We start from the raw sequence: 23,802 nt of genomic DNA, 5'->3' as shown, positions 1-23,802 counted from the left end.
CCTCTGCCTGTGTGAGTCTCACTTTCTCTTAATAGCTGTCACTTCTACAATGCGCCTTCCAGAAAAGCCATAACTAACATTACTTCTCTTTGAGAAACTAGTCCTTGAGTTCTAGTAAGCCCTGCCACTAACTACATTTTAATATATTCTTGGAAATAGAATATTTTCTTTTATTCCAACAGACACTTCTACAACATCTCCTGGATAATTTACAGGGAAAACATCTAGCTCCCAATTATGGTCTCCTGATGCTCTGGGCTGCCCAAGCAAATGCTGTGCCTGTAAGTACATCAGCTACAGAAACACCTTCTCTCTCTCCTGTTCCAAAGCCTGGATTTGGGAAGGAAAGGCTTTGAAGCAGAGGTCACACACACTCAATGGATTCCAAAGAAGGGATTATCACGCCCACATGCATCACTCCAAATATACCCAGGCTGCAGTGTCACAGAAGCAATGACAAGAAAAGCTCTTCATGTATTTTTACTAAATTATGTTGTCCCCTGTCATAACATTTCAGGAACATAAGCCTCACAGCTATTAAGATCACAGTCTTAAGCTGTGAAGAGCATTTAACTCTGTTTTGAAGCACTGTGGCTGTATTATAGAAAAGACTATTTCAGATACCCCGGTGTTACCAATTGTAAAGAATATCAAAAGCATAATAATAGAGTAACTTCTTTTGTGTGTAAACCCTAGAGTGATTTTTTTTTTTTTTTTTTTTTTCATTTTTGGGAGATCTGCTGTATAAACGCCAGTGGAAGAAAAGCAATAGTTTGATTGTAGAGCTGTTAAGTTTTCTGTGTTAGAAAAGGATTTGCTGGATTAATGATACTGATATAAGTATGCTAACAAACCCAATATATCTAACACAGCTTAGGCTGACCAAAGACATTTATAGAAATTTCTCAGATGAAAAATCCATAGCAGCAAAAACATCCTTTATTTACCATGACTACTAAGCTCTTTCCAGCACAGTTATGTCCATTACAGATGTGATTTAGAAAAACATGATAGTGAGTTATTTTTATATGTCCCCCTAACGGATATATCTATGTTTTTTGGAGATTGGATATTGCTGCAGTTTAGCCTAAGGGAAATGCATCCATTTCGGTGAGGTTTCTGTGGATTCACGTGTTGGCATTAAGTGGGAGGCATAGCCTGCTGTCTGTTATCAGGATAACTGACATTCCTTCCACAACACTTACTTCTGTAATATTCAGCTGTAAATAGACATACAGATATTTTTCTGTTTCTCAGAATAGTCACAACCACTGTTCTGGGGAATGGAATGACGAAAGAAAAGTCCTTTCACCTTCCAAGGGAATTTTTTACAAGCACTTTAAACCCTTTTATCTGAAACAATTCAGTTATCCCTTCTTAGGCCACGGTGTGAAGCCACAGTGTCCAAGCACTGTACAGGAAAGCTAAGCTACAAGATTTGCTTTGCAGAAGGAGGGCTGCATCCATGTCAGTCTGTTTGGGAAATGACAGTCAGAGTTTCATCCTTCACCAGCACAGATGGCCCACGACGAGATCTGTGTGCAGGCTGCACCTCCTGCTAGCTCAGCAAGAGGAGAGAGACTCCTGGCATTGCTGCCAGTCCTTCTGGTTTCATCCTACTTAAGAGGATTTTCTCCTTTCCTAAATTTCTTGATTTTCAACTTCATTGCATAATCAGTTAGCAAATTATTTCTAAAGGGGATATACTACTCCTTGTTTTGCTGTTAATTAAAACTTTTCCTGCCCATTTTAGTGTGACTCACTATGACAATGCCCTGAAAATTATTTAACTGCATTTTTGTAAATGCTAGTATGAATTTATTTTTTTTTTCATTCCTTCAGCTAAAACTAATCATTCACGATGATTTATTATTTCATTTAACACCTTATTTGAAAATAAAGGATTCTGTGTTTCAAAGCTCAAGGCCAAAGCTATATAATGTTCACTAATCATAAGTACACAGCAGATGACTAGACATAATCTCCTAGGAGCTGAGCCCTTAGATATGGATTTACCCAGGAAGCACAGCTCCCTGGGCAGCTCAACTACGACAGGAAAATACAAAAAAAGTGCAGATGTTTTCACCTGCCTCTGTGATTTGATACAAAGATACTGTCATTCTGTTCCATGTCCCTAAATTCAAGGATTTCCATTTCTGTTTAGGTTGCATTTTGGACCCTTGCTTTCATACTCTCGAATCCTTCCATTTACAAGAAAGTCATGGAAGACCTGGCTTCTGTTTTTGGCAAAGCAGGTAATAAATCTGATTTTGTCCTTCTGGAAGCTGGAAGTGATTTATCCTGTGTTGGCCCAGCTTGGTCAGTGGCTGGGAACAATGAGTGTTCCTGCTAAGGGTGCTACTGATAGCAGAGAGTTGAGCTCTCAGGTCTTTACTCAGTACATGCTCAAGATGTATTTTTAAGCAGAACACCTCTGATGTTAGCAGAACGAAGCTGGGAAAAGAACATTATGTGTTTGTTTCTTCATTCCTATCATTTAAACTTAGATTTGTGTTTCTCAGTCTTGTGCTTTTTCCAGGCACATACTATAGGGTAAGATGAGGTCTTTCAGTTCAGGTGCTTTTCATGGTTTGCTGTTCACCAGAGTTACAGCTATTCATGGAAAAAACAGGCCAGGAACTGTTCTCTTTTCTGTCATCAGAGGCAAATTTTTCCAGCTTGGTTCACCCCACATGAGTAACCTCTTTCTCTCAAAAAGCAGTCACCTATTGGGAGCAGTTGTTCCCATATGCAGTCCCTTGGAAAAGTGTTAAACTTTCACAGAAGACTCTTTGTTGACATGGGTCAAAACTGTATCAGGAAACATGTCAGTAACTAACCAATAAAGAAAATTCATGCAGCCTTTCTCTTGGCCTTGTTTCATTTGCTAATGCTAACAAGGCCCAAGAGCTCAGCCATGGCTTCTTATCTTGGTGCCTACAATTCCTGAGATTTCCATGCAGTGTCCTATGAAAGCACAGAAGAACTGAAGACTTTTAACTTCCAATGTGACTTTGGCTCCTTCTGTCTAGCACCATATCTGCACCAACCTTAGAGTTATTGAATTATGTTCAGTGGCTTTTCTTAAAATTTACTGATTTGGGTCCATTTATTTACTTAGAAATATAGAGACAATTTTTGGAAGTAAATAATGCCTTGAAGTCTTGAAATATTTCACCCACAGTCCTAAAGCAAGACATGACAGCCTGTATCAAAACAAGTATGAAATCTAATTTTTACATGGGGTCTTCTTTCTCATGCCATAACAGGTAAAGATAAACTGGAAGTCTCTGAGGAGGCCCTGAAGAAGATCCCTTTCATTAAATGGTGCACTTTGGAAGCCATACGGTTGAGGTCTCCAGGTGCAATCACCAAGAAAGTCATAAACCCAATTAGAATTAAGGTGAGGTTTGGTTGTGAGGTTTTTTTCCCCCCCCCAAAGGATGCTGTGTGATTTGTCTGGAAAGGGTCCTTCTGATAAATCTGGGTAAAATTACAGTGGTAGAGATATTCCCCAGCCTCCCATATATATTGTTTTTAATAGATTTATTTATCATCATTAATTTATGAGTGGTTTGGATTCTCCAGCCCACAGTCTTGCCTTCAGTTTTGAATTAAGATTGAATTGAATTGAACTACAGATACTGATGGCATATAAAAGGAATCAGACACAATAAATATAGTAGAAGGAACCACATTTTAGTAGCTGATAAGACTCCTTTTTGTCCTCTTCACTACCATTCAGAAAGGAGGTGTCAGCATCCAGGAATCTGGCAAAGAAATGTTTGGGGGAAACCCCGCACTCTTAAGGAGTCAGTGCTCATGATTATTTAAGATTACTCATAAAATAACTAATATCTATTGTTATAGAAGGCTTTCTTTGCATTTCTTTGCATTGAAGGAAATGTTTAACAGATTTTTTAGAAAAAAGAAAACAGCTCACATGGTAAATGAAGAAGCAGGAAAGACAGAAGTAATGCTTCTGATTTTTTGATACCTAAAAAAAACCAAATCAGAGCACAAATAATCTTTCCACCTTCTCCACTGTTTAGGTTTTATGGAAAAAAATAGCAACAGCAAGAAGAAATTTTGAACATGTAATATGGCCACCATGGCTTTATCACCTTCACTTGTATTTTCTTAGGATCTTCCACTGATGGAAGTACCAAGGAGGGACTATTTTGTGAGATTTTTAGCTCTTTTCTTAGAGATTTTTCTCTTTTTCAGAATTTCACCATTCCTGCAGGTGACATGCTGATGTTGTCACCATATTGGTTGCACCGGAATCCAAAATATTTTCCTGACCCAGAAACATTCAAACCTGTAAGTTGTCTCTCTTAGTGTGCATATTTTGCTGTCTTTTCTCCCTTTCACTTATTTTACAATAAAAGCATATGGACAAACATGCTTAAATCTGGCTGGAGAATGGTCTTGAATACAGAGACATAAAGGAGAAGCCTGTAGGAATAAAAAAGACTTTTTAATTCAGTGACATGTTCCAGGTAATGTGGTACTACTTTAATATCCCTTTGATCCTCATCTTATCACTGTCTGTAACTCCCTGAAAGCAGAGTGCAGCCAGGTGAGGATCAGTCTTTTCTCTTAAGTAACAACTGATAGGATGAGAAGAACCAGCTTCAAACTGTGCCAGGAGAGGTTTGGACTGGATATTAGGAAAAATTTCTTCACTGAGAGAGCTGTCAGGAAATGGAACAGGCTGGTGGGATCACCATCCCTGGAGGGATTTAGATGTGTAGGTGTGGCACCTGGGGATGTGGATTAGTGGTGGATTGGCAGTGCTGGGTTAATGTTGGACTTGATGATCTTAGAGGTCTTTTCCAACCTAACCAATTCTGTTATTCTAAGTATTCTCCTCTCCCTGTTGGATGATTTCTTGTAGGTATTATCTCTGCTAATTCAGTAGTTAATCTAGTTTCTTGATTATTATTCCACTGCAGGTGGCTGTGTGGGCAGGCTTGTAACTGCTCTTTTTAGCACCATCCAATATAGAACAGTTTGTTTTTTTTATAGAAATACATTAAGGAGTAATTTAAACAAAATTTCCCTTCTAGCAAACTCTTCCCAATTTGAAATCCCTTTTAACAGTTCCTGCTTCTTTGAAATCTGAAGCTGAAATTCTGATGCAGCAGTTTATTTTTTAGGAACTCTTCCTTTTTTTAAAGAGGAATAGGTGAGTACCCCTTGAACATTGTCATTCCAAATGTATGACCTTGCTTCATCACCACTGAGATTTTTTTTTCTCTCTTTATTGGATTTTAATGCTGACAGGTTTCTTCCTCAGAAAGCTCTAAACAGCCCTAGCTGAAAAAAAACCCCTAAAATAGATAAATGCAAGATTATGTCTTCTCTGGGACAGCTTCATCAGAGGAGTTTGCCACCAGAAGCTTGACAGGGTGTTACTTGGCAGAGTAGCACTGAGTTTGTGGAGGCTGGTACAGTTTGTCATCCAGCAGTCATGAGATTTGCTTCTCTCAGTGTCACCCACCAAAACTTCAGCCCATATTGCCTTGTTCCTTGTGTTGTCCCTTTCCTCTCAAAGCAGTTTAGGATGGAGCAGGGATCCCTTTGGGTACAGAGAAGCTGTTTTTTGTGGAGAATCAGTCATCTTCTCACACACCGGCTTACACCAGCTAAAGCTCATAGACCTTGCATTTGTCTGTGCAGAGTGTCTTAGAAAATCTTTTCTGTGGAAGGTGTGTGTGAGCTATGTGTGTGTCATGGCACAGTTTTGTCATTTGACAAAATGAGTGGCTGAGGCTTCCCTCAGTACTGGTTGAACATTTGCATTTGTAGATATATTTTAAAAGAGAAGGTTGCATTTTAATAGCTTAAGATGCAGGATTTAGGAAATGAGGAGGTATAGGAAAACTGCTTTAGGGGTGATTTTGAAAACTTCTCCAGCATTTTAAGGCACCTAAATATGTTTCAAATGGGACCCTAATTTCTTTCCCTGATTTGGTGTTGACTTTTGGATCCAGACTCTAATACCAACAGGTTGAATGCAAAAAAATGGTATTAATGCAACTTTGTATTGAGGATTAGCTGTACAAGGTCATTTTTAGCTTGGAGAAATAAAGTTAAGCTTTATTTATATAAGGCTGATTTGGAAAAAAAAAGTTTCTTCCCACAGGATCGTTGGAAAGAGGCAAATTTAGAGAAGAATGCTTTCTTGGACAGCTTTGTGGCATTCGGAGGAGGGAAGCATCAGTGTCCAGGAAGGTCAGTGAAACAGCTGGGGTTTATTTATTCCCAAACCCTGCAGAGAACAACTCTCTTGAACTGGGCTTCTCTTACTCTTGGAGATAAAGTGTTTGCTTTTCTCTTTGTCGGTCTCCTAATGTTCAGCATCATCTGCACCTTGTTTAAACTGTTCTGAAAATAATTTAATTCCTGGAAAAGACAGGTGAAGTCACAATGAACAGGCAGAATCTGAGACCAGTGTATGAAGGAATATTGCCCCCCACCCAGGGAGGAAATTCAGCCTGGCTCTGCCCCTGCTGAGGTTTCTTTTCATCACAGGAGAGTTGCTCCACTTCCAAACACACCATTTTACAGACAGTTATTTAGGTTGCCTTAAACCAGTTCTAAAAAAACCTACAGAACATTTCTCAGGTCTGAGACTCTTTCCATTCTCTGTGATGCCATTGACATCTCTGTTGATCTTCAGGTATCTTGACTGACTCCTCTCTGTTTGAATCTGGTCTTTCCATTAGGGCACACAAAATTGTATTATGGCTTAAACTGCAGGTCCTGTCTCACTTCACTCCTCCAGTAATGCCAGCCTTGGTACTTCCTGCATTCCTTCTGCTGTTTTCACTGCTGTCCCTCTTCCTGGAACAAGTCCCAGGGAGCCAGCTGCTCCTTGTTCCTGTGTTCAAACATCTCTGTGCTCAACCCTCTGCCTTCAAAAGTTGGGCTTCTCTGAGACAAAAGTGACCAAGAATCCTTAAGCCCAGTCATTTTACTTTGAGTTCTGCATGGAGCAAGGAATCTGGAGGGTGTGGCAGAGGATCTGCATTTTGGAATCTCCACCCTATGGCAAGACAGACATGAGTGCCAGATAAACTTTGTGAAGGGATTAGCAAAATGAATAAAACTGGTTTCACCATTTAGGCTTGCCAGAAGGAAGTGCTCACTTACTGCTGTACCTCGGTAGCTTGTACCACATTCCTGAGCTAAATCTGAGCACAGCCTCATTCCCAGCAAGGGCAACAGCAACATTCACAAGAGGCATCTGCAGGTACAGGGGAAGCTGCAAAACAATGTTTCTGAAAGTTGCTTGTTTGTATATCCTGACCCATATCTTCGTTCAGGCTGTTCTCTGGACTTGATAACATCTTTGAAATAAAATTTTGTTCAGAAAGAAAAGTATAACATTTCTACACAGACAACAGATGGAGAATCTTTTTCTTGCTGAGAGACAAAAAAGCCCTTTCAGACCCTTTGGCAGGCCACATGGTAACACACACTTTCAGCTTTTTCAGCAATAATTGTAAAAGAATAATGTGATGGTCTTGGAAAAAAAAAGAAAATTAAATCAAGGGTTGTGGCAAGGATTCCAGGTTGCAGATTTCCTTCATATGACTTAAAGAAACAATGATATGTCAAGTTTAGGATGCATTTTTATTTATCTCAGTATTGAGGTCTATAAATGAAATGTATGAAACATTTAATTTCTCCATTGCAAAAGTTCAGCATAAAATTAAAAGCTAATTTCATCCAATTGAAAGCTAGTAAATAACTTATCTGTCCAATATTCTACTGAACTGATGTGGGAAGAGCTCCCAAAAAGCCATTTCTGTGTCATGTTTTTTACCTAAAATTAAAAATTCATGTCAGTTTGACTACTTTGGTCAAACCAGGTGGTTATTGCCTGTGTGACTGTGCTTGTCTTGCATGGCTGTGTTGTCCCCTCTGGGTCCAGGGCCCTGCTGTGCAGAGCTGGGACTGGAAGGGATTTTGCATGGTGCTGCAGGCTTGGAGCTTGGGCTGCATCCCACCTGAGCTGGGCTAATAGCTATCAAAATATCTCTGTACTGGACTCACCTGAGCCAAGGCCACCAAAAGCTCAAGGCAATTCCAGAGTGAAATCACGAGGGTAATTTGGATCTGAAGCTGATCTAAACAAGCTGAAACAAACAAGGATCTTCCTACTCCAGAGCCTGGGGTGGGTCCATGAGCAAAGCCTGGTGGCTCTGCAAAAGTTACCTTGGGTCTGTGAGGCTTTTTAGCTTCCCTTCATACCTGCCAGGCCAACTCCATGTACAGTCATGTAGTCTCTTTCCCTGTGAATTCCCCCACAGATGTTTTATCCAGGTTTTCTAGCATTTCTCTGTAGAAGAGCAAGGTGGTAATTCTATTTTAACAGGGTATTTAAGACTTATGTCTAAACTCTGCAAGTGAGTAATCCCATGACCTCACATAGGTCCACACTGGTGAATGCAGAAAACTCTTGTACACATCAGCATTAAAAACCAATAGCCTGGAGGATTTCACCTGCAGTTATCCAAAATCTTCTCTGGCCTAAGAAGGACCTTTGGGAGAGTGTAACAGAAAAAGGAAATTGTGCCCTTGGGTCTTCTACTGCATCCTAATGGTGACGCATTAAATAATAACTCCCACTGTCACCGCTCTCTGATGTCACCAGGCTCCCAGCTGCATTATATAACTTTATATAGCACGATTAGTCATATGGCCTTTTCTGTGTTTGACTGCCTTCTCACTCCTAGGAAGTTATTTCAAGTCAGCAAGTGTTAGGAGAACATAAATGTTTATACAGTGGAAAAATCCATAATGATAAGGAGCTGGTTTAAAATAGGTGTCAGAGGGATGCTGTCAGTCCAGTGCTTCACCAGAAAGAAGGGGCAGCTGCCACCTTTGTGTTCTTTGCTGGGTAACAAACCCAAACAAACTACAGCAGTTTTCCTATGGAAGACAAACTTCCAGGCAGAACTAAAGCACAGAGTGTAAAATGTATCAAAGACACCCTGTTTCTTACCTGATGACAACACACATGTGATGGTCAGTCTGGAGGGCCAGTGTTTTCCTACCTTTTCTTGCAGGTGGTTTGCAATCATGGAAATCCAGCTGTTTGTTGTGCTGTTCCTGTACAAGTATGAATTTTTGCTGTTGGATGCAGTGCCAAAGGAGGTAAGAGATCCATGTATTTGTGCAGCATTCCCCATCTTTATAGCCTTCATTCATCAGGCTCAGCTGAACAACCATGTTTAACTGTGGTTACATAAATTTTGAGAGTAGTATCATAAAACATGTAACGAACAACTCTTATCTTTTTTTAACTCAGAAAATCCAGAGTAATTCCAGCAATTCCAGTTAGTGGGGCTGCACTGTCTATACAACAACGTGCTTACAAGAATGTTTTGTTTCATCATTGCCTAAACATGACCAGAGATTTGATACTTACTGCTCACAAAAACAGTAAATATGGAAGGGGATCATTAATAATCTAAAAATATGTAATCACATGTAACACTCATAGTGCTCTTCCACTACATATTCAGGGGTTGGAGGTAAATGATTAGGGTAAGACTGAATGAGCAACTGTGACACAGAAAGATTTTACACTTAAGGGAGAATGGCACAGTCTCCACTTCATTATTTGAGTATTTTGAAAGTATTCAAAACTGCAAGTTTCTTAAGAGCTCATGAGTCACCCTGGCAGAGTGACTGGAGTAATAATTAACTATGAATTAACATACTCAGTGGATTTGGCAAAGCCAAAAAATAATTCTTGGTATTTGGTCTTGGTTCTCTAAGACCGAAGATACAAGAATGTTTATATTTTAATGTTAAAGCACAATGGTAATTCCATTAACTGCACTAACTGAAGTGTTTCTTCTGATTTTCTTCTTTCTTCAGAGCCCTTTACATTTGGTGGGGACACAACAACCCATGGCACCGTTACGGGTCCGGTATAAATGCCGGGAATGAAAGTTGTGCAGCACTGACTTTTCTTTGCCAGCCCAGACTGGAGGGATGAACCACTGAGCTGCTTCCCAATCCCACATCTTCAGGCAGGTTCTCTGAGAGTTCTTGATTTCAGCTTTCAGTGCTGTACACTGTGCTGTGCCAAACCAGTGCAGTTGTACCTGTGCTCTCCTGTGGCTGCCCACCTCCCAGTGCTTCAATCCAAGCTCGCCTGCTGCATTCATAATTTGTGGGTCAGTTATTCACAGACTTTGCAAATCTGATACACTAAACTCACCAACCAAACATTCAGGACAAAAAGCTGCAGTAATCTGGAAATCCTGCATGGAAGCTGTGCCAGAACCAGTGGAGAAGCATCTCCCTTGGCCAGGTCACTGCTTCCTGCAGGGTGCTTCAAACGAAGGCCAAACTGGTGCCTCTTGCTAAGAAATCACATTGGTAACAACAAAAAAACTGATGCTGGTGTGCACAAAATCCAGGACAGTCTGACAGAGACCTCTGGATCAGCTCCACATCCTGATAAACTGCAGTGACTTGTGTGTCACTGCCTGTGTGGGCAGGTGAAGGTCTGGCCTGCTCTACCTACAACCAGTGCCAACTTATTGCAAATAAAATGAATTTGTAATGGAAAAAATGCAAGCGTTTGGGATCTTGTTCCACTGAAGCAAGTGCCTAAAATTTCTGCTGAGCTTTGCTCCACAGGATTCAGAATCAGTCCTTGCATGAATTTGCAATAAAAGTTTGACTGTAATGTTTGCCTTCCAATAAAAAGTGATTGCAAGGAAAGCTGTTCCTGCTCATGAGCCTGGTTGTGTAATATCTAGAACACTTTTGCTTTCCCTACCACAGAGTTATAGAACAAAATGCACCAATATAAGAATATTTAATCCTGTAAAGAATACTGAGTAAAAGTTGTTTGAAGAAGCTGTCAAACAAGTTCAGGTACCAACACTTTTACTGCTGTCAGATTTCATAGACAATAATAGCTGGCATGTATTTTTAGTCTTATAAGTAAAGATTATTCATAATTTAAAAAGTATTTACAAAAAAAACCCCTCACACAAATAGTTTCAATAACAGTATAAACTATGGGAATAGCATGCACAGGAAAATAACACACTGTATAATTCCTTACATGGTTGACTTACCTTTGTGATGGATAGAACAACTTCAATGATTGATATGTCTGGAAAATTATTCAACCAACTTTTAATTTAGCCCATAATGGTTAACTGTGCAAGAGCTGCAATCCTTATTGCTGTACCAGTGTCTCCTCCATAACTGAAAGCCATTCCCTTGGATTTAATGTGTGGTATTACCTGGAAGTGTATATTTTAATTTTAAAATTTGGAAATGGCCATAATATTTTTAAGGCCAGGCTGGATGGGCCTTAGAACAACCTGGTCTAGTGGAAGGTGGCCCTTCTCATGGCAGGGGATTGGAACTGGGTGATCTTTAAGGTCCCTTCCAATACAAACCATTCTATGACTCTGCGATGATTTTTACAAATATTTTGCACTCACAGACCTTCACCCCAATCTGCCAGAGCAGGATGAGGCCACTGGTGGTGTTTGTCTGAGTGCTGAGTGTTTCTGTCTGAGCTGGCCACTGGAACCATCAGTGCATACACACATTTTACACATCTGTGGATGTGTCTGCTGGACCTAGGGGTGTGGAGCTGCAGCAGCCTCATCTCTGTGGGGCTACTGAATTTAGCAACTCTCAATCAGACTAGAGTCAGCCATGAAAATATGAGTCCTGAAAGGCAGGACATATCTTATTAGAAATGCAGGCTTTTGGCACAAAAGAAATACCTGTTCATGGCAGAGATGAAGAAAAGTGGGCCTGACTATGGGATCCCATCACTGCCCTGTGGTGGATGACAGCTCCAGGCACTTCCTGTACTTTCCAAGGTGTTAAAAAACAAGGGAGGTGGATAGTAAAGCAATGTGGTGGTGAAGTGATAGAGCTAAAAGGGGTCTTCTGCCTGGAAATAATCCAGAAACTTCTGGGGGAGTGAAAGGCTTTCCCATGGGACAGGGTTAAATGGGCATTAAAAGGTCATTGCGATACCCTGCGCAGGAGTGGATTATGAGTACCTAAATTATTCCTCTTCAAGTGCTTGACCAATCTGCTTAAATACAGCAGTACCAAATTTCCATGGGAGATCTGTCCTCTTACCTGACTCTCCCTGCTGTGAGAAAGCTGTCCTACATATTAGTAGCAGGAGTCAGGGTAAGGTTTTATCCATGCCATTACCACAAGACTATAAGAAGCCAAAGATTTGTAAGCCCACAGAGAAATAAAATGTATTTCAAGCTACCTTTTTTTATTTTTACCTTCTGTATGAAGTCTGGATGTTAAAGGGAAAGCAGTGGAGCATCCCTCAAAAATCATCTTAGAAAATGTAATTGTTCCTCCTCCAGACATTAGGTAAAGACTAGATCTACCTGATAAATTTCAGTGTTGAAAGTCAGTGAAACCATGGGAATAGTTGTCTTAATGAGACAGGAAATCTAGTGTTACAAGGAATGAGAAATGAAACTCTGTTATATGAATTTTCCTTTAATAATTGTGTATCAAAGAAGTGTTTCAGAGAAAAAAAGAAAAAGGAAACTAGCACATTCCAGCCAAATATTTTTTTATACTTTTGAAGAGAGTATAATCATTTCCCCTGAAATCATGAATTTCCTGTGGAAACACAAACCTCCTGAAAACATTTTGAGTTAAAATTGTTGACCTCCTGTAAGTGAATCTTCTCCAGTCAGCACAGTGAAAAGATCACCCACAGTATCAGCAGCCACCTCCCAGAATAATCACAACTTCTTTCATGTCTTCCCTCTAATGAGCCTTCCCTAAGGCTGCTCTCAAGTAAAGTATTTCAAGTGGTCTTTCACTTTTCTGTGCCACTGATTGTCACAGAATCCAGAAGTTTAGGCTCTGTATGTACACCTCAGAATAGCTGTCTGGGGACTAAAAGATAGTGCTGTGGCCACTGAGAGGTGGGCTAAAAATAATGACTTCCCCTCAAAAAGAAATTAATTTTAAGGCCCTTGCTCTGTGTGGGCTTAAGGACTGTGCCAAGCAAAACTTGACTTAAGCATGTGTTTTGCTTTAAACAAACACTTAAAATGGATCTGGGGAATAAGAATGGATTTTGATTTAAGCACAGGCTTAAGTGCCTTGCTGAACCAGGGTCCAAAAGCCTAAGTCCCTAACCCTTGTTTACAGTTAGTCTTGGCATCTCTGTTGCAATTTTAAGGACGTACAAAGGTTAGTGGAAATACTGAGGTGGCTTTACTCATTTTAGGTGAGCCTGGCACACATGAAAGGATTTTAGGAAGCATTTATAGCCCAAACCAGTAGGCTTTGTTGGCAACAAGGATCTTTCCCAGTTATTTGGTACATTCTAAATGCATGGCTCATCACACTGCAAAAAATACTCCCTGTCTTCCATGTGGTAGAAGGGGAATTGGACACAGGAAAGGCATTCAAAAGATAGCAAGCACTTAATTGCAACAGCCAAGGAGAGGCTTTCATCATGTGGCCATTCTGGATGACATTGGACATGCGACTGATTGGCACAGCATTATTTGGGTTTTTCACTTTGATCATAAAATTACCAGGAAAGGCTTAATGGAGTTATAAATATCTTGTTTCCATGAGAGTCCTGGGAGGATAATTATAGCACTGTAGTCTTTATAAAGATAGAGCATTTATAAAATGATATTATCTGAGGTCTCCAATGGATAATGCAGGGAATTCTGCACTCTATTCCCAGCTCCCCTATTGACTCACTGTGCTCTTTGGGTGAATCACTTCATCCCTGTTTCCTCACGCTGGGGTAATAATGACAATTACGCACTGCTGCAAAGTCTGTATGGCTTAAAAGGTGTAAGTTTTGTTCCCACTCATCAGTGCACTCCTGCTTGGTTATTGATAGCAATGGCTGTCTGGAAGGCTTTGGATGAGCTATCTTTTTTCCAGATGTATGCTACTGGTAAATGACACTACTTCTAGAGTTACAGTCAAAACACTCAAGAGAAATATTTTAAATCTCTTAATTCAGTTTTTAAGAGGATGATGAAACAGCTGTACCCCACAGTCTTCAGAAATACTTTGTTTTTAATGCAAAGCTTGGCATTTAAAGACTATGGACAAGTTTCTTGTCAAGTGAAAAGACAACTTCCTTTTATAAAACCAAGCCCTATGGAGGAGCATTATCTAGAATAGATAATTATAAAATGAGTAGCATCTGCCAGTGAGCAGGAAGTACAGCTATACTCTAACATTCCTAGCTGCACTTTTCCCACTCTAGGTATGCCATACATCATCTTTCCAGCTTTGAAAAGGGGAAGTGAGGAAGGAGTGATGGCAAATGACTGTCACATGGGATACTTTGCTTGAAGACCCTAACATGGATTTTAGTTAAAAAAACAAAAATGTCAGTGCTTGAGAGAGATCCTGCATCTCCCATCAATAGTGCTGTAACAGCCCTGGCTGTGATTGCAAACGGCTCCTGATAAATTTGAGAGAGATCAGAGCTCTCCAATAGTGGATGGGCCTTTGGAGCTTGCTGTGCCTTTTTTGCAGTGGGCTGAAATGAAAATGAACAGATTCTGACTGCAGATGATGAAATGGAATTGATTTACCAAGCACTGAAATGACATTTCTATATGAATAGTCCTGACAACAAAATTGCCCATTTTTCCATAATAGAAGCTCTTGCTGTGAAGTCTCTGCATTCCTGGGGTGAAGGGAGGAGGAAAAGGCAACCTCATTACTTTTCAGGAATCTGAAAACATAAACCAGGAGAGTCTGAAGACCTAAATTATCTATATGGGCATTCTGCTTCCATATAGCAACTTCTAGGTAGTTCACAAAGGCAGAAAACATCTTTTTCTGAATGCATAATACTCAGATCATGTAATCACAGCTGGGCAGAGAAATCTAAACCTAAGGAGGAACATGCTCTTTACAAAGCATAATTAGGGAATGGAAAGACTTGGAATTCCTTTTTTCCTGTGTCCTTGCTCAGAGGCAATTACCAGTGATTTTGGTGAAGATCTGACCCAAATAAGAGCCAAGAAAGGCTCTGTGGATGTGGTCCCTCAGCACTGCATGTCCAAACTACTCTTGCTGTGGGGTCTTGCACTGGTAAAGCAGGATCCAAGCTGAAGATGGGGCTCTGTCACATGTTCCCCTCAAAGATCTCAATTGTAGCCAGACTTGATATGTTTGAATTAAACACATGGGGTTCATAGTGTTGGTCTTTGTAACTGCTGACACAGATACACAGGCACTTTCAAGGCACTGGCCTTTTATCTGACCTTTATTCTGAAAACTGTCTATGCTCAGAAAAGCATTAAGTGTGTCCTGTTTGCTCGATACAAGAAAATCAAGTGATTCCAGTATCATGACATGGCTCCCTGAATGTGATTCCCAGGTTAAAATGGATAAGCAGTGCGAGATACTCAGAGTTCTGCTCTTTAAGTAATTCACTAGAGCTGAAGATATTGCCTTTGATGCTCTTCTGCCCAAATCTTAATATTATAATTTACTATTTTAAGCTTGTTTATAGAACTGGAATAATACGCAGATAAAAAAGGATAATTACTAGGGTGTTTTCAGGCATTAAAGCTGAGGTTTGAAGTTCCCTTTTCTGAGAAAATAAACCAAGGAATATTTTACTATCTGAAAACCTGCCAACTGGTCTTTACTTACCATGAAGTGAAATCAAGCACCACTTTGTTAAAAGCCAGTTTCATCACAATGATCTAGTTGTTCCTTAAAATAAATAAAGAGGCCTGAATCAGCAGGAGATGGTTTTATTTTGTCCTTTGGGTATTAATCAATATATCCAGCTAAACTTTTCCAGCAGACTCTGGTCTCGCAGCCTGGTTCAGAGGTTTTGTGCACATGCACAGTCTGTACATTCAGGCATGTGGGTCTGTAGGAAATGAGTTCTCTAAACATCCACAAGCCAGGACAAATCCAGGTGATTTATTGCAATCACATCTGCCCTGAGCTGCCACACGCGCAAGGAACATTTACCCCTCCACACAGACACCTGCCAGTATTAGCACCTTGGTACAGGGGTCAAAGGTGGAAGCTGGGGCTGTCCTGCCTGCTGGGCTCTGAACTCTCACAGCCAGGGAAGGTGCCATGCCTCTGGATGTCACAGCCTGGAAGTGTGCCATGCCACTGGATGTCTTGGTAGGCTGGCTGAACAGGACATTAATGGCATAGCAGGCTGCTCTCCAAGGTGGCCCTGGAGCAGTCAGGGCACAACCAGACTAGAGGCCCTGCTTCATATTTTCCTTTTTTATCGTCCATTTACTGTTTCTATTCTCCCTAGGAACTTCAATAGTGCTCTTTTCCCCCCTTCCCAGCTCAGCTGTAAACTCAGCTTACATTTTCCTTCAGGTTTTTCAGACATCCAGGCTGCAAAATACCTGAAAAGCTGGAGTGCAATACTGCAAGGGTAAGCCCAGCAGATCAGTGCCTTGGTAGGAGATAACTCTTGAATGGACTGGCTATCCCTTCTGGAGCTGTGTCACACTGCTGGGACAGCAGGAGGAAGGGGCAGAGCCTTCCCTCTGGCTGATGTGGAAGGAGGACACTCCTTAGAGATTGCTCTGCTGCAGTGACTCAGTGCTGTGGAAACTCTGACTGCCCAAGAGTCAAGACCAAGACCGTTTCCATTTTGTCATCCCCAGTGTTCCCCTTGCACGAGGAACTGGCAGGACAGAGGCACTGGCATTGTCCACTGTCAGTCACTGATGTGATCTCTAGAAAATCAGTGCTGAATATACAAAAGCAAAGATATAAATACAAGCATACAAAAAGGTAAAGTGTATAAGCAAACTATGTCTTAGTAGAAGTGTTGAAAAATTAAGTTTTCACTTGTAGGTGCAATTCAGGCTCAAAAATACAGTCTCAATCATTACTTACCTGCTTGAGGTGCTTATTTTCTGTTAACTGGATATGTATGTAGTGTCATGCTGTCTAACAACGCAGTCTTCTACTTCCTATGATACTCCAATTATGCCTTCAGTAGTCATTTAACAGTGTCAGAATAATGAATGAAAATTTCAGAGAAGAAAGAAAAATACAAGAAAGCTGAAGATTATGGATCACACTTAAGGAGACTGAAACATCTAAATCTTTTTAAATAATCTTTCAATATAAACAAGGCTCCTTAAAATGACATTTTGTAAAGCCTTCCTGTGTCAATCTCCATAATTAAGGATAAAGATTAATAAAAGGCAAAGAAATCTCACACAAGTGGACTTCTCCATCAAACCTGCCTAACACTTCTTCAGAACTAGGGCTCCTAAATTCTGCTTCTCAACAAATAATAAACATTAATTACCACAATATTTGCTTTAGAGGAGTAAATTGTGTCTTGCAGTGAGTTACACTCTGTGGCCTTCTAATTAGCACATATAAAAATAGAATTTCTGGTAGCTTTGTTTTCCTATCTGTTTACGTTCTGAAGGAAATTAAATAATAAATTCATAAGCTTAGTCTGCATTTGGATACCTAAATAAACATCTTGATTTTTCAGAGCACTTACAACTCTGACAGTCACACAGTGCTCCTGAAAACCAGGCCATTTATTTAGGTGTCTATATTTAGGTACATGAGTTTGAAGTGTTTGGCTTGAGGTCACATAGCTATGGCTCATTGCATTTTTTTATTTCCATTTGGGTCACAATGGGCAAGTCACTTCTAATAATTCTCATCACAAATGTAAGAAATAGCAGGAGAGGTGGTAAGAATTGCTAAAAACCATCATGATGTTTAGCATTTCCTCAAAATACATGGGAGTTTCATTCATGGAGAATTAAAATCTAAAAAAATAAAGAAATCAGTGCATCAGAAAGGTAAGACAGTGTGTTTAGATACTGAACTTATGTTGTGTTTGAACTGTGCTCATTCCCTGGACTGAATTTTCTGACATCTTTGTCATTGCCTCCATAACCTTGTGACCATTTTGACAAGCCAGATGTTTCAGCTTCCTGTAGTTTGACTTGGGTAAATCCTAGAAACTAAGTGCTTCTACTTGTTAACAAACATATGGCAGCAAACCACAGTTTATTCTTGTGGAATTTGGGCTGACATCATCAGTCATGCTCTTGAATTGTGGCTACACCTCCAAGATTGCTTTTGAATTTGCACAGTAGCCTGTACAAGCCTTGACCTAATGAACCAATTATGAAATAAACAGTCCAGGACTCTGCTGAGAGACCACTTGGAAAAGGACATAAGGAATAAACCACAACAGTTTAAAGAAACAAGGAACAAAATGAAAACCTTCTATTTCAGCATCCTCATTCAAATGTGGCAATTTGCATCTGGCCATAATATTTCAGATTTGAGAGCTGCACTTGTACTGTAAGGATGTTGTTTGTTATAGAACAAAAGGTTTGTGTTTTTCTTTCTTGAGATGGAGGTTGTTTTAAAAGTCAATGAAACCTGTTTTTCCCCTTGATCTATCATGCATCTAGGCTGAAAAAACATCTCTTCGTTAAAAATATTCCTTCAATAGAAATGGGGACGTGCCAGTTGTGCTGTCTTTAAAGCTGAGGGTTAGCTATAAGATAGTAAATTTCTGTTTTGGGGGACTTTATGTTAGATAAGGAATTTTTGCAATGTGAAACAAAAAAGCCCTTTATTTTTTTTCCAGCAGCTCTCATTCTCTGAAGTAGATGTAAAACAGAAAGATTCTTTGTTCCTGTTCTCGTTGCCTTAAAAGACACAAGCTCCTTGTCTGACCTCTGTCTGCTCCTGAAGATGCTCAGAAATAACAGGGATATGCCAGAAAGGGAACTAAGGGAGCAACAAAGCCAAATGCAGTCCCACTGCAAAGGTGGAAGCTCAGGGGTTCCAGAGCAGTGCCACAGGTTCTTATGGAATCACAGACTGGTTTGGGTTGGAAGGGATCTTAAGGATCATCCCATTCCATCCCCTACTATGGGCAGGGGCACCTTCCACTAGACAACATTGCTCCAAGCCCCATCCAACCCAAAACTTGGGCACTTCCAGGGATGGGGCAGCCACATCTTCTCTGGGTAGCCAGTGCCACGGCCTCGCCACTCTCATAGGGAAGAATTTCTTCCCAATACTTGATTTAATCCTGCCTTCCTTCAGCTTAAGGTCTTTTTCCTTGTTCTACCACTCCATGCCCCTAATAAAAGTCCCTATTCAGCTCTCTTGTAGCCCCTTTAGCTGCTGGAAGCAGCTCTAGGTTCTTCTCCACACTTGCCTGACCCCCACACACCAGATTTGGAGAGAACAGACATCCCAGCTGGAGCATGTGCTTCCCTGCATATCCAAGGCCCCAAAGGAAACAGCTCCACTCCATGATCCACCTGCATGGAGTAATATGTACAAGGGACTACAGGCACTGAAATACTACAGCAGGTGGAGGATAGTTTCCTTTCCTGCAGGAATTTTTCAGTTGTGAAATTATTATTCCTATACCCAGAATGATGTAAAATGTTCTGTAGATAAAAAGCAAAAAGCGTTTGCTTTGCACATTTTTGCTTGTCTCTATAATATGTTGCAGCTAAGCTGCTCTGCAGTTGCTGAGCACACAGAGACTCTGGAGAGGTGTTGAGGCAATGTTGTCTTACTGCCTTGAGTGACTGGGTGATAAACTGGCAGATGAAGTTCAGCAGTGATAAGTACAAAGCAATGCACAGGGGTAAAAATAACCCCAACCACACACACACACACAAACACTGGTTCCAGCACTCCAGGAGATCTGGAGACTGAAGTGGAAAGCCCTCTGGAACTGTCATTGTGGGGCTAGGAAGTGGTCAAAAAGGGGAACTGAATGTTAAGAATCAGTAGCTTCCTCCTTGGATGATGAGGGGACCCCCAGAGTCATGGGACTCTTTAGCCCAGATGTTCAGAGTTATTCAAAGTCCCTTGGCCAGACTGCTCTTGTCTATTCCAGACCTAGCAAAATCCAACAGTCGTTTTGGCAGAATCAAAGTTTCAAAGTAGTGTTTTCTTATAAAATTAGATGGGCTAGAGAGGATGGTGATAAAGTCTCACAGTGAAAATGGAGAAAACCACATTAAATTGAAAAAGGGATATCTGGATGGAAATCCAATTAAAGGCTAGAAAGTAATCACAGAATAGTTTGGGTTGGAAGGAACCTAAAAGATCATCCTGTCCCAACCCTTTCCATGGGCAGGAATGCCTTCCACTAGACCAGGTTGCTCCAGTCTTGCCTTGAACACTTCCAGGGATGTGCCCTCTTCCACAGCTTCTCTGGGCAACCTGTGTCAAAGCTTCTACAGCTTCACAGAGAAGAATTTCTTCCCAATATCTAATGTAAACCTGTCCTCTTTCTTGATCTTAAGTCAATCCACCTTGTCCTATAATGATGGTGAGAAGGTATAAACAATAAATTTACTGCCTCTATAACAAAGGAACACTGAAAGAGGGATAAGACTTGAAACTTTTTTTACGCAGTGAAGAACTATGCTGTCACAGCACATTGTGGAAAGCAAAACCACAAATGGGTTCAAAAAGAGTAAAAAACTCCTAGAGAACAGGACCACTGGTACCTACTAAGCCAAGTAACTTGGATTCAACTATGAGTTCCAGAAATCCCTACCTCCCTAGTAGCTGTAAGATTCTAAGGTAAATAGGAGAACATAGAGCCTATTTTTACACTGATTTACTAAGCATCCAGTCTTGTCTGCTGGAGACAAAAAAAAAAAGAGCTAGATGGATCCAACTGTGTTTTTTATGTTCTAAAAAAGTAACAGAAACAATTGAGATTATAATGCTGACAGAGTCAACATTAATTTTATTTTCTTTATCCATTCTAATCTCCAGACTCAGACATTTGCAAGAAATCATAATCCATATCTGGCCAAAGAAATTGGGATTATCCCAGTGAACAGAAATGTAAAAGATGAAGCATTGATTTCTTCAGCTTCTACCAATTTTCAGGGATTACTTAGTTGCTTATTCTGAAAAAAGGAGAATTTGTCAACAAAACATCTGCAAAGGCTGAAGGACTTAGACAGGGTTTGTATTTTGATGATCAGAAATCAAGGTAACATTGTCAGGGGGCAAAATCTTTTGGTTACAGTGCTTCAGTTGTGTTGAAATTCTCTGTAGCTGCTTCAGCACACTTGAGAGGCCACTTTTGCTTACAGATTAAATCTGGAGATGGGAAGCAGGTGCAGACTGAAGATAATGAGCAGCTCAGGAGTCGGAGGAGACGGGCAAAGCCTGTGCTCTGGGATATCAGTAACAAACTCCCACTCAGTTCTGTGGGATGAGCTCACAGCACTGCTTGTGGATCCTGCAAGTAGCAGCTGTTTTATCACCTCCTTTGGTATCCTTTCCAGAATTACAGCTTCCTCCAGGTTTTGGCACTCTACAACTACTTGGGTTGTGGGAAGATGGCCACAGCCTTTAAGAGGCACAGGGTGCATGGCCTGAACAGCTCTGGGGTGAAGGGTGGGACTCCACAAAGGACTTTCTCTCAATTGCTCAATCCTATTATTGTGGCAACACCATCTTTCCATGTCTAAATAATGTATTATTTTGTGACCTTTCCTAATGGAAATCTTTAATGCTTATAACAGGGGATATTAAAATTCTGCAATTGCTTCCATTCTTATAATTATCTGCTTTGAAGGACATTTTACTGCAATCAGTGGAATTTAGGGTTTTTTTCCCCTTCATCTTAGCAATGGTGCCTGGATGCATATAAACCCATAGTGCTGACCTTGCCTTTTCTGATTTTTCCTGAGCATGGGTTAGCTTGCTTTCAAAACTGCAAGAGATTCCTACTTTACCACAATTTTACTACAAGGAAATACATAGGCTAGGACAGCTTCATCACAATAAAAACATTCTTCCCAATATGAAAATTAATAAAAATTGAAACACAAGATACAGTTAAGAGGATGGAGATGAGAAGACACAAGGAAATTGTATAACATAAAATGCAGGACAGAAAAAGCCCAGTGGATGCTCTTCCTACGCAGAATATTAAAATAACACATCATGCAAAGGGAAAACTCATAAATGGAGACAAAGGAAAATATCCTACCAGGTTTAATTCCCAAAACAAAAAACAACAAGCAAATTATTTGATTTAAAACCTCATTAGTTTATATAGTAACATCTTTGGTTCCATAACTTGCTTACTCTTCTGCATAATGCCTAAAGCAGTAAGATCATGGTCAGAGATCGATATTTTAGGCACAAGGACAAACCAATGAAAATAATAATTACTATTATAAGTTATCTATTATACATTTAAAAATAAAAGTAGAATTGAGAGAAATCCTGAAAGGGGTCTTAACCAGATATGCATCAAGGCATAAGTCAGTCCTTTGTTGAGGGGCCAGAAAGGAACTCTTCTGTTGCAAATACAGCAGTCTCCAGTGCATTGCTCTTTGCTGTCTGCAGATATGAGGTGGGATACGCTATTGATTTTATTCTTCACACCATTTATTTTCTCCTATTATTGGAAAGTGCTGCTATAAAAGGCACACATATTTTTATATATTTTTAACTAATGGAGAATTATTCCTTACATAGATTTTATAGGTTATTTAATAATTACATGGGAGCCTTCTAGTTCTTCATTACATTCTATAGATTTTCAAAGCCATCTTTACAAAAACCTATTTATGTTTCTGTATCACCCTATTGATTAAATCCCTTTGTATTACATTCTAAAGTGAAGAGACCACAGAAAATCAGTGTTAGCCTCTGATGTTTAGCAGCCTCAAATATACAGCTGGGAGAGAGAAAATAGCCCTTCCTTTAATAAAACATGCCTTGGGGGCAGCGGAGGGTTTTCTCTTTTTAAAATCATAACCAGCATCAGCCTTTTTCCATTGTAAATGTGATGTTGTTTTAAAGCCCCACACAAATGCTTCTTCTGCCATCATCCGTAGTGGGGAAATCCCCCTGATTCACCTGTTAGCCTGAAGAACTGGCTCCATCCCAGATGGAGCTCACTCACTTGAAAGGACAGTTTGGGTGCTGGTGGTCAGGGAGCTCCATCCTCCAGAGTAATCAGGACTCCTGCAACATCACCACAGGAGGGACTGAGAGGTTGTCATTAAAACCACAGTGAGGTGCCCTGGCAGTGTGAGGAAGTCCATCCTGCTTCTGTCTGCATCCCACCCCACCTCTCCCCTACTTCATCCCATCACCCCTTCTTACTCCTATTCTATCCCATCCCACCTCTCTCCTACCCCATATCTCCTCATTTCCATTCCATTTTGTTCCTTTCCTTTCCACTCCATCCCATTCCATCCCACACCACCTCTCCCCTACCTTACTCCACCCATCCCACCCCTCTTCATTCCCATTCCAACCCATCCTGTACGTCCCTACCCCATCCCATCTTACCCCACCTCTCCTCACTCCCATCCCATCCCATCCCATCCCATCCCATCCCATCCCATCCCACCTCACCTCACCCTTAGGGTGGGGGCACCGACACCTTGAGAGCAGCTTTGCCATGAGAACACAAAACACTGTCACGAGCTCCTACCTTGGCTCACCTGTGTCCCCTCACTGCCCTGTACCGCTCACCTGTGCCGCTCACCTGTCCTATGTCCCTCTCACCTGACCCCACTCACCTGTCACTTGTCCTCGCTCATCCTTTGTCCTCACACATCCCCTGCCCAGCTCGCCTGGCCCCGCTCGCCTGGCCCCACTCATCTGTCCCCGTACATGCCCCGTGCCCTCTCCTCTGTCCCCCGTCCCCTCACGGGCCCCGCCGGTCACCGATTCCCGGCGCGTCGCCGTGGGACTGGGGGCGTGGCCAGTGCT

At 40.9% G+C, this 23,802-nt stretch overlaps 1 protein-coding gene and 2 long non-coding RNA genes across 9 annotated transcripts in view; 1 reads left to right on the top strand and 2 right to left on the bottom strand.

The window, feature by feature from the left end:
• Positions 1–10,755, top strand: part of CYP39A1 (cytochrome P450 family 39 subfamily A member 1) — a 23,558-nt gene extending 12,803 nt beyond the window's left edge. For 4 of the 6 annotated variants that reach the window (XM_086875627.1, XM_086875628.1, XM_023924272.2 and 1 more), the window contains 7 exons: positions 183–281; positions 2,165–2,255; positions 3,270–3,403; positions 4,228–4,323; positions 6,152–6,240; positions 9,084–9,171; positions 9,901–10,755. In XM_086875627.1, the coding sequence (XP_086731753.1) occupies positions 183–281; positions 2,165–2,255; positions 3,270–3,403; positions 4,228–4,323; positions 6,152–6,240; positions 9,084–9,171; positions 9,901–9,972 (669 nt within the window). In that variant the 3' untranslated portion in view covers positions 9,973–10,755. The remainder of the gene's footprint in view (positions 1–182; positions 282–2,164; positions 2,256–3,269; positions 3,404–4,227; positions 4,324–6,151; positions 6,241–9,083; positions 9,172–9,900) is intronic. The other 2 variants (XM_023924271.2, XM_086875629.1) reach the window with 1 other exon arrangement.
• LOC147654574 (uncharacterized) lies at positions 4,462–8,353 on the bottom strand. The gene is made up of 3 exons (XR_015282685.1): positions 8,266–8,353; positions 7,162–7,273; positions 4,462–7,054 (listed from the first exon to the last, which is right to left on the bottom strand). It is a non-coding gene; the product is annotated as an uncharacterized LOC147654574 (long non-coding RNA).
• LOC147654573 (uncharacterized) lies at positions 9,072–23,802 on the bottom strand. 2 transcript variants are annotated; one of them, XR_015282681.1, is made up of 6 exons: positions 23,610–23,802; positions 22,939–23,046; positions 16,924–17,020; positions 15,694–15,756; positions 11,118–11,288; positions 9,072–9,252 (listed from the first exon to the last, which is right to left on the bottom strand). It is a non-coding gene; the product is annotated as an uncharacterized LOC147654573 (long non-coding RNA). The 2 variants fall into 2 exon arrangements; XR_015282680.1 differs by lacking the exons at positions 9,072–9,252; positions 11,118–11,288; positions 15,694–15,756; positions 16,924–17,020 and adding an exon at positions 20,766–22,416.

This window comes from Cyanistes caeruleus, chromosome 2 (genome assembly GCF_971803275.1).
Source record: "Cyanistes caeruleus chromosome 2, bCyaCae1.hap1.1, whole genome shotgun sequence".
Classification (NCBI taxonomy): Eukaryota; Metazoa; Chordata; class Aves; order Passeriformes; family Paridae; genus Cyanistes; species Cyanistes caeruleus.
This window is presented reverse-complemented; position numbering and strand designations above follow the sequence as displayed.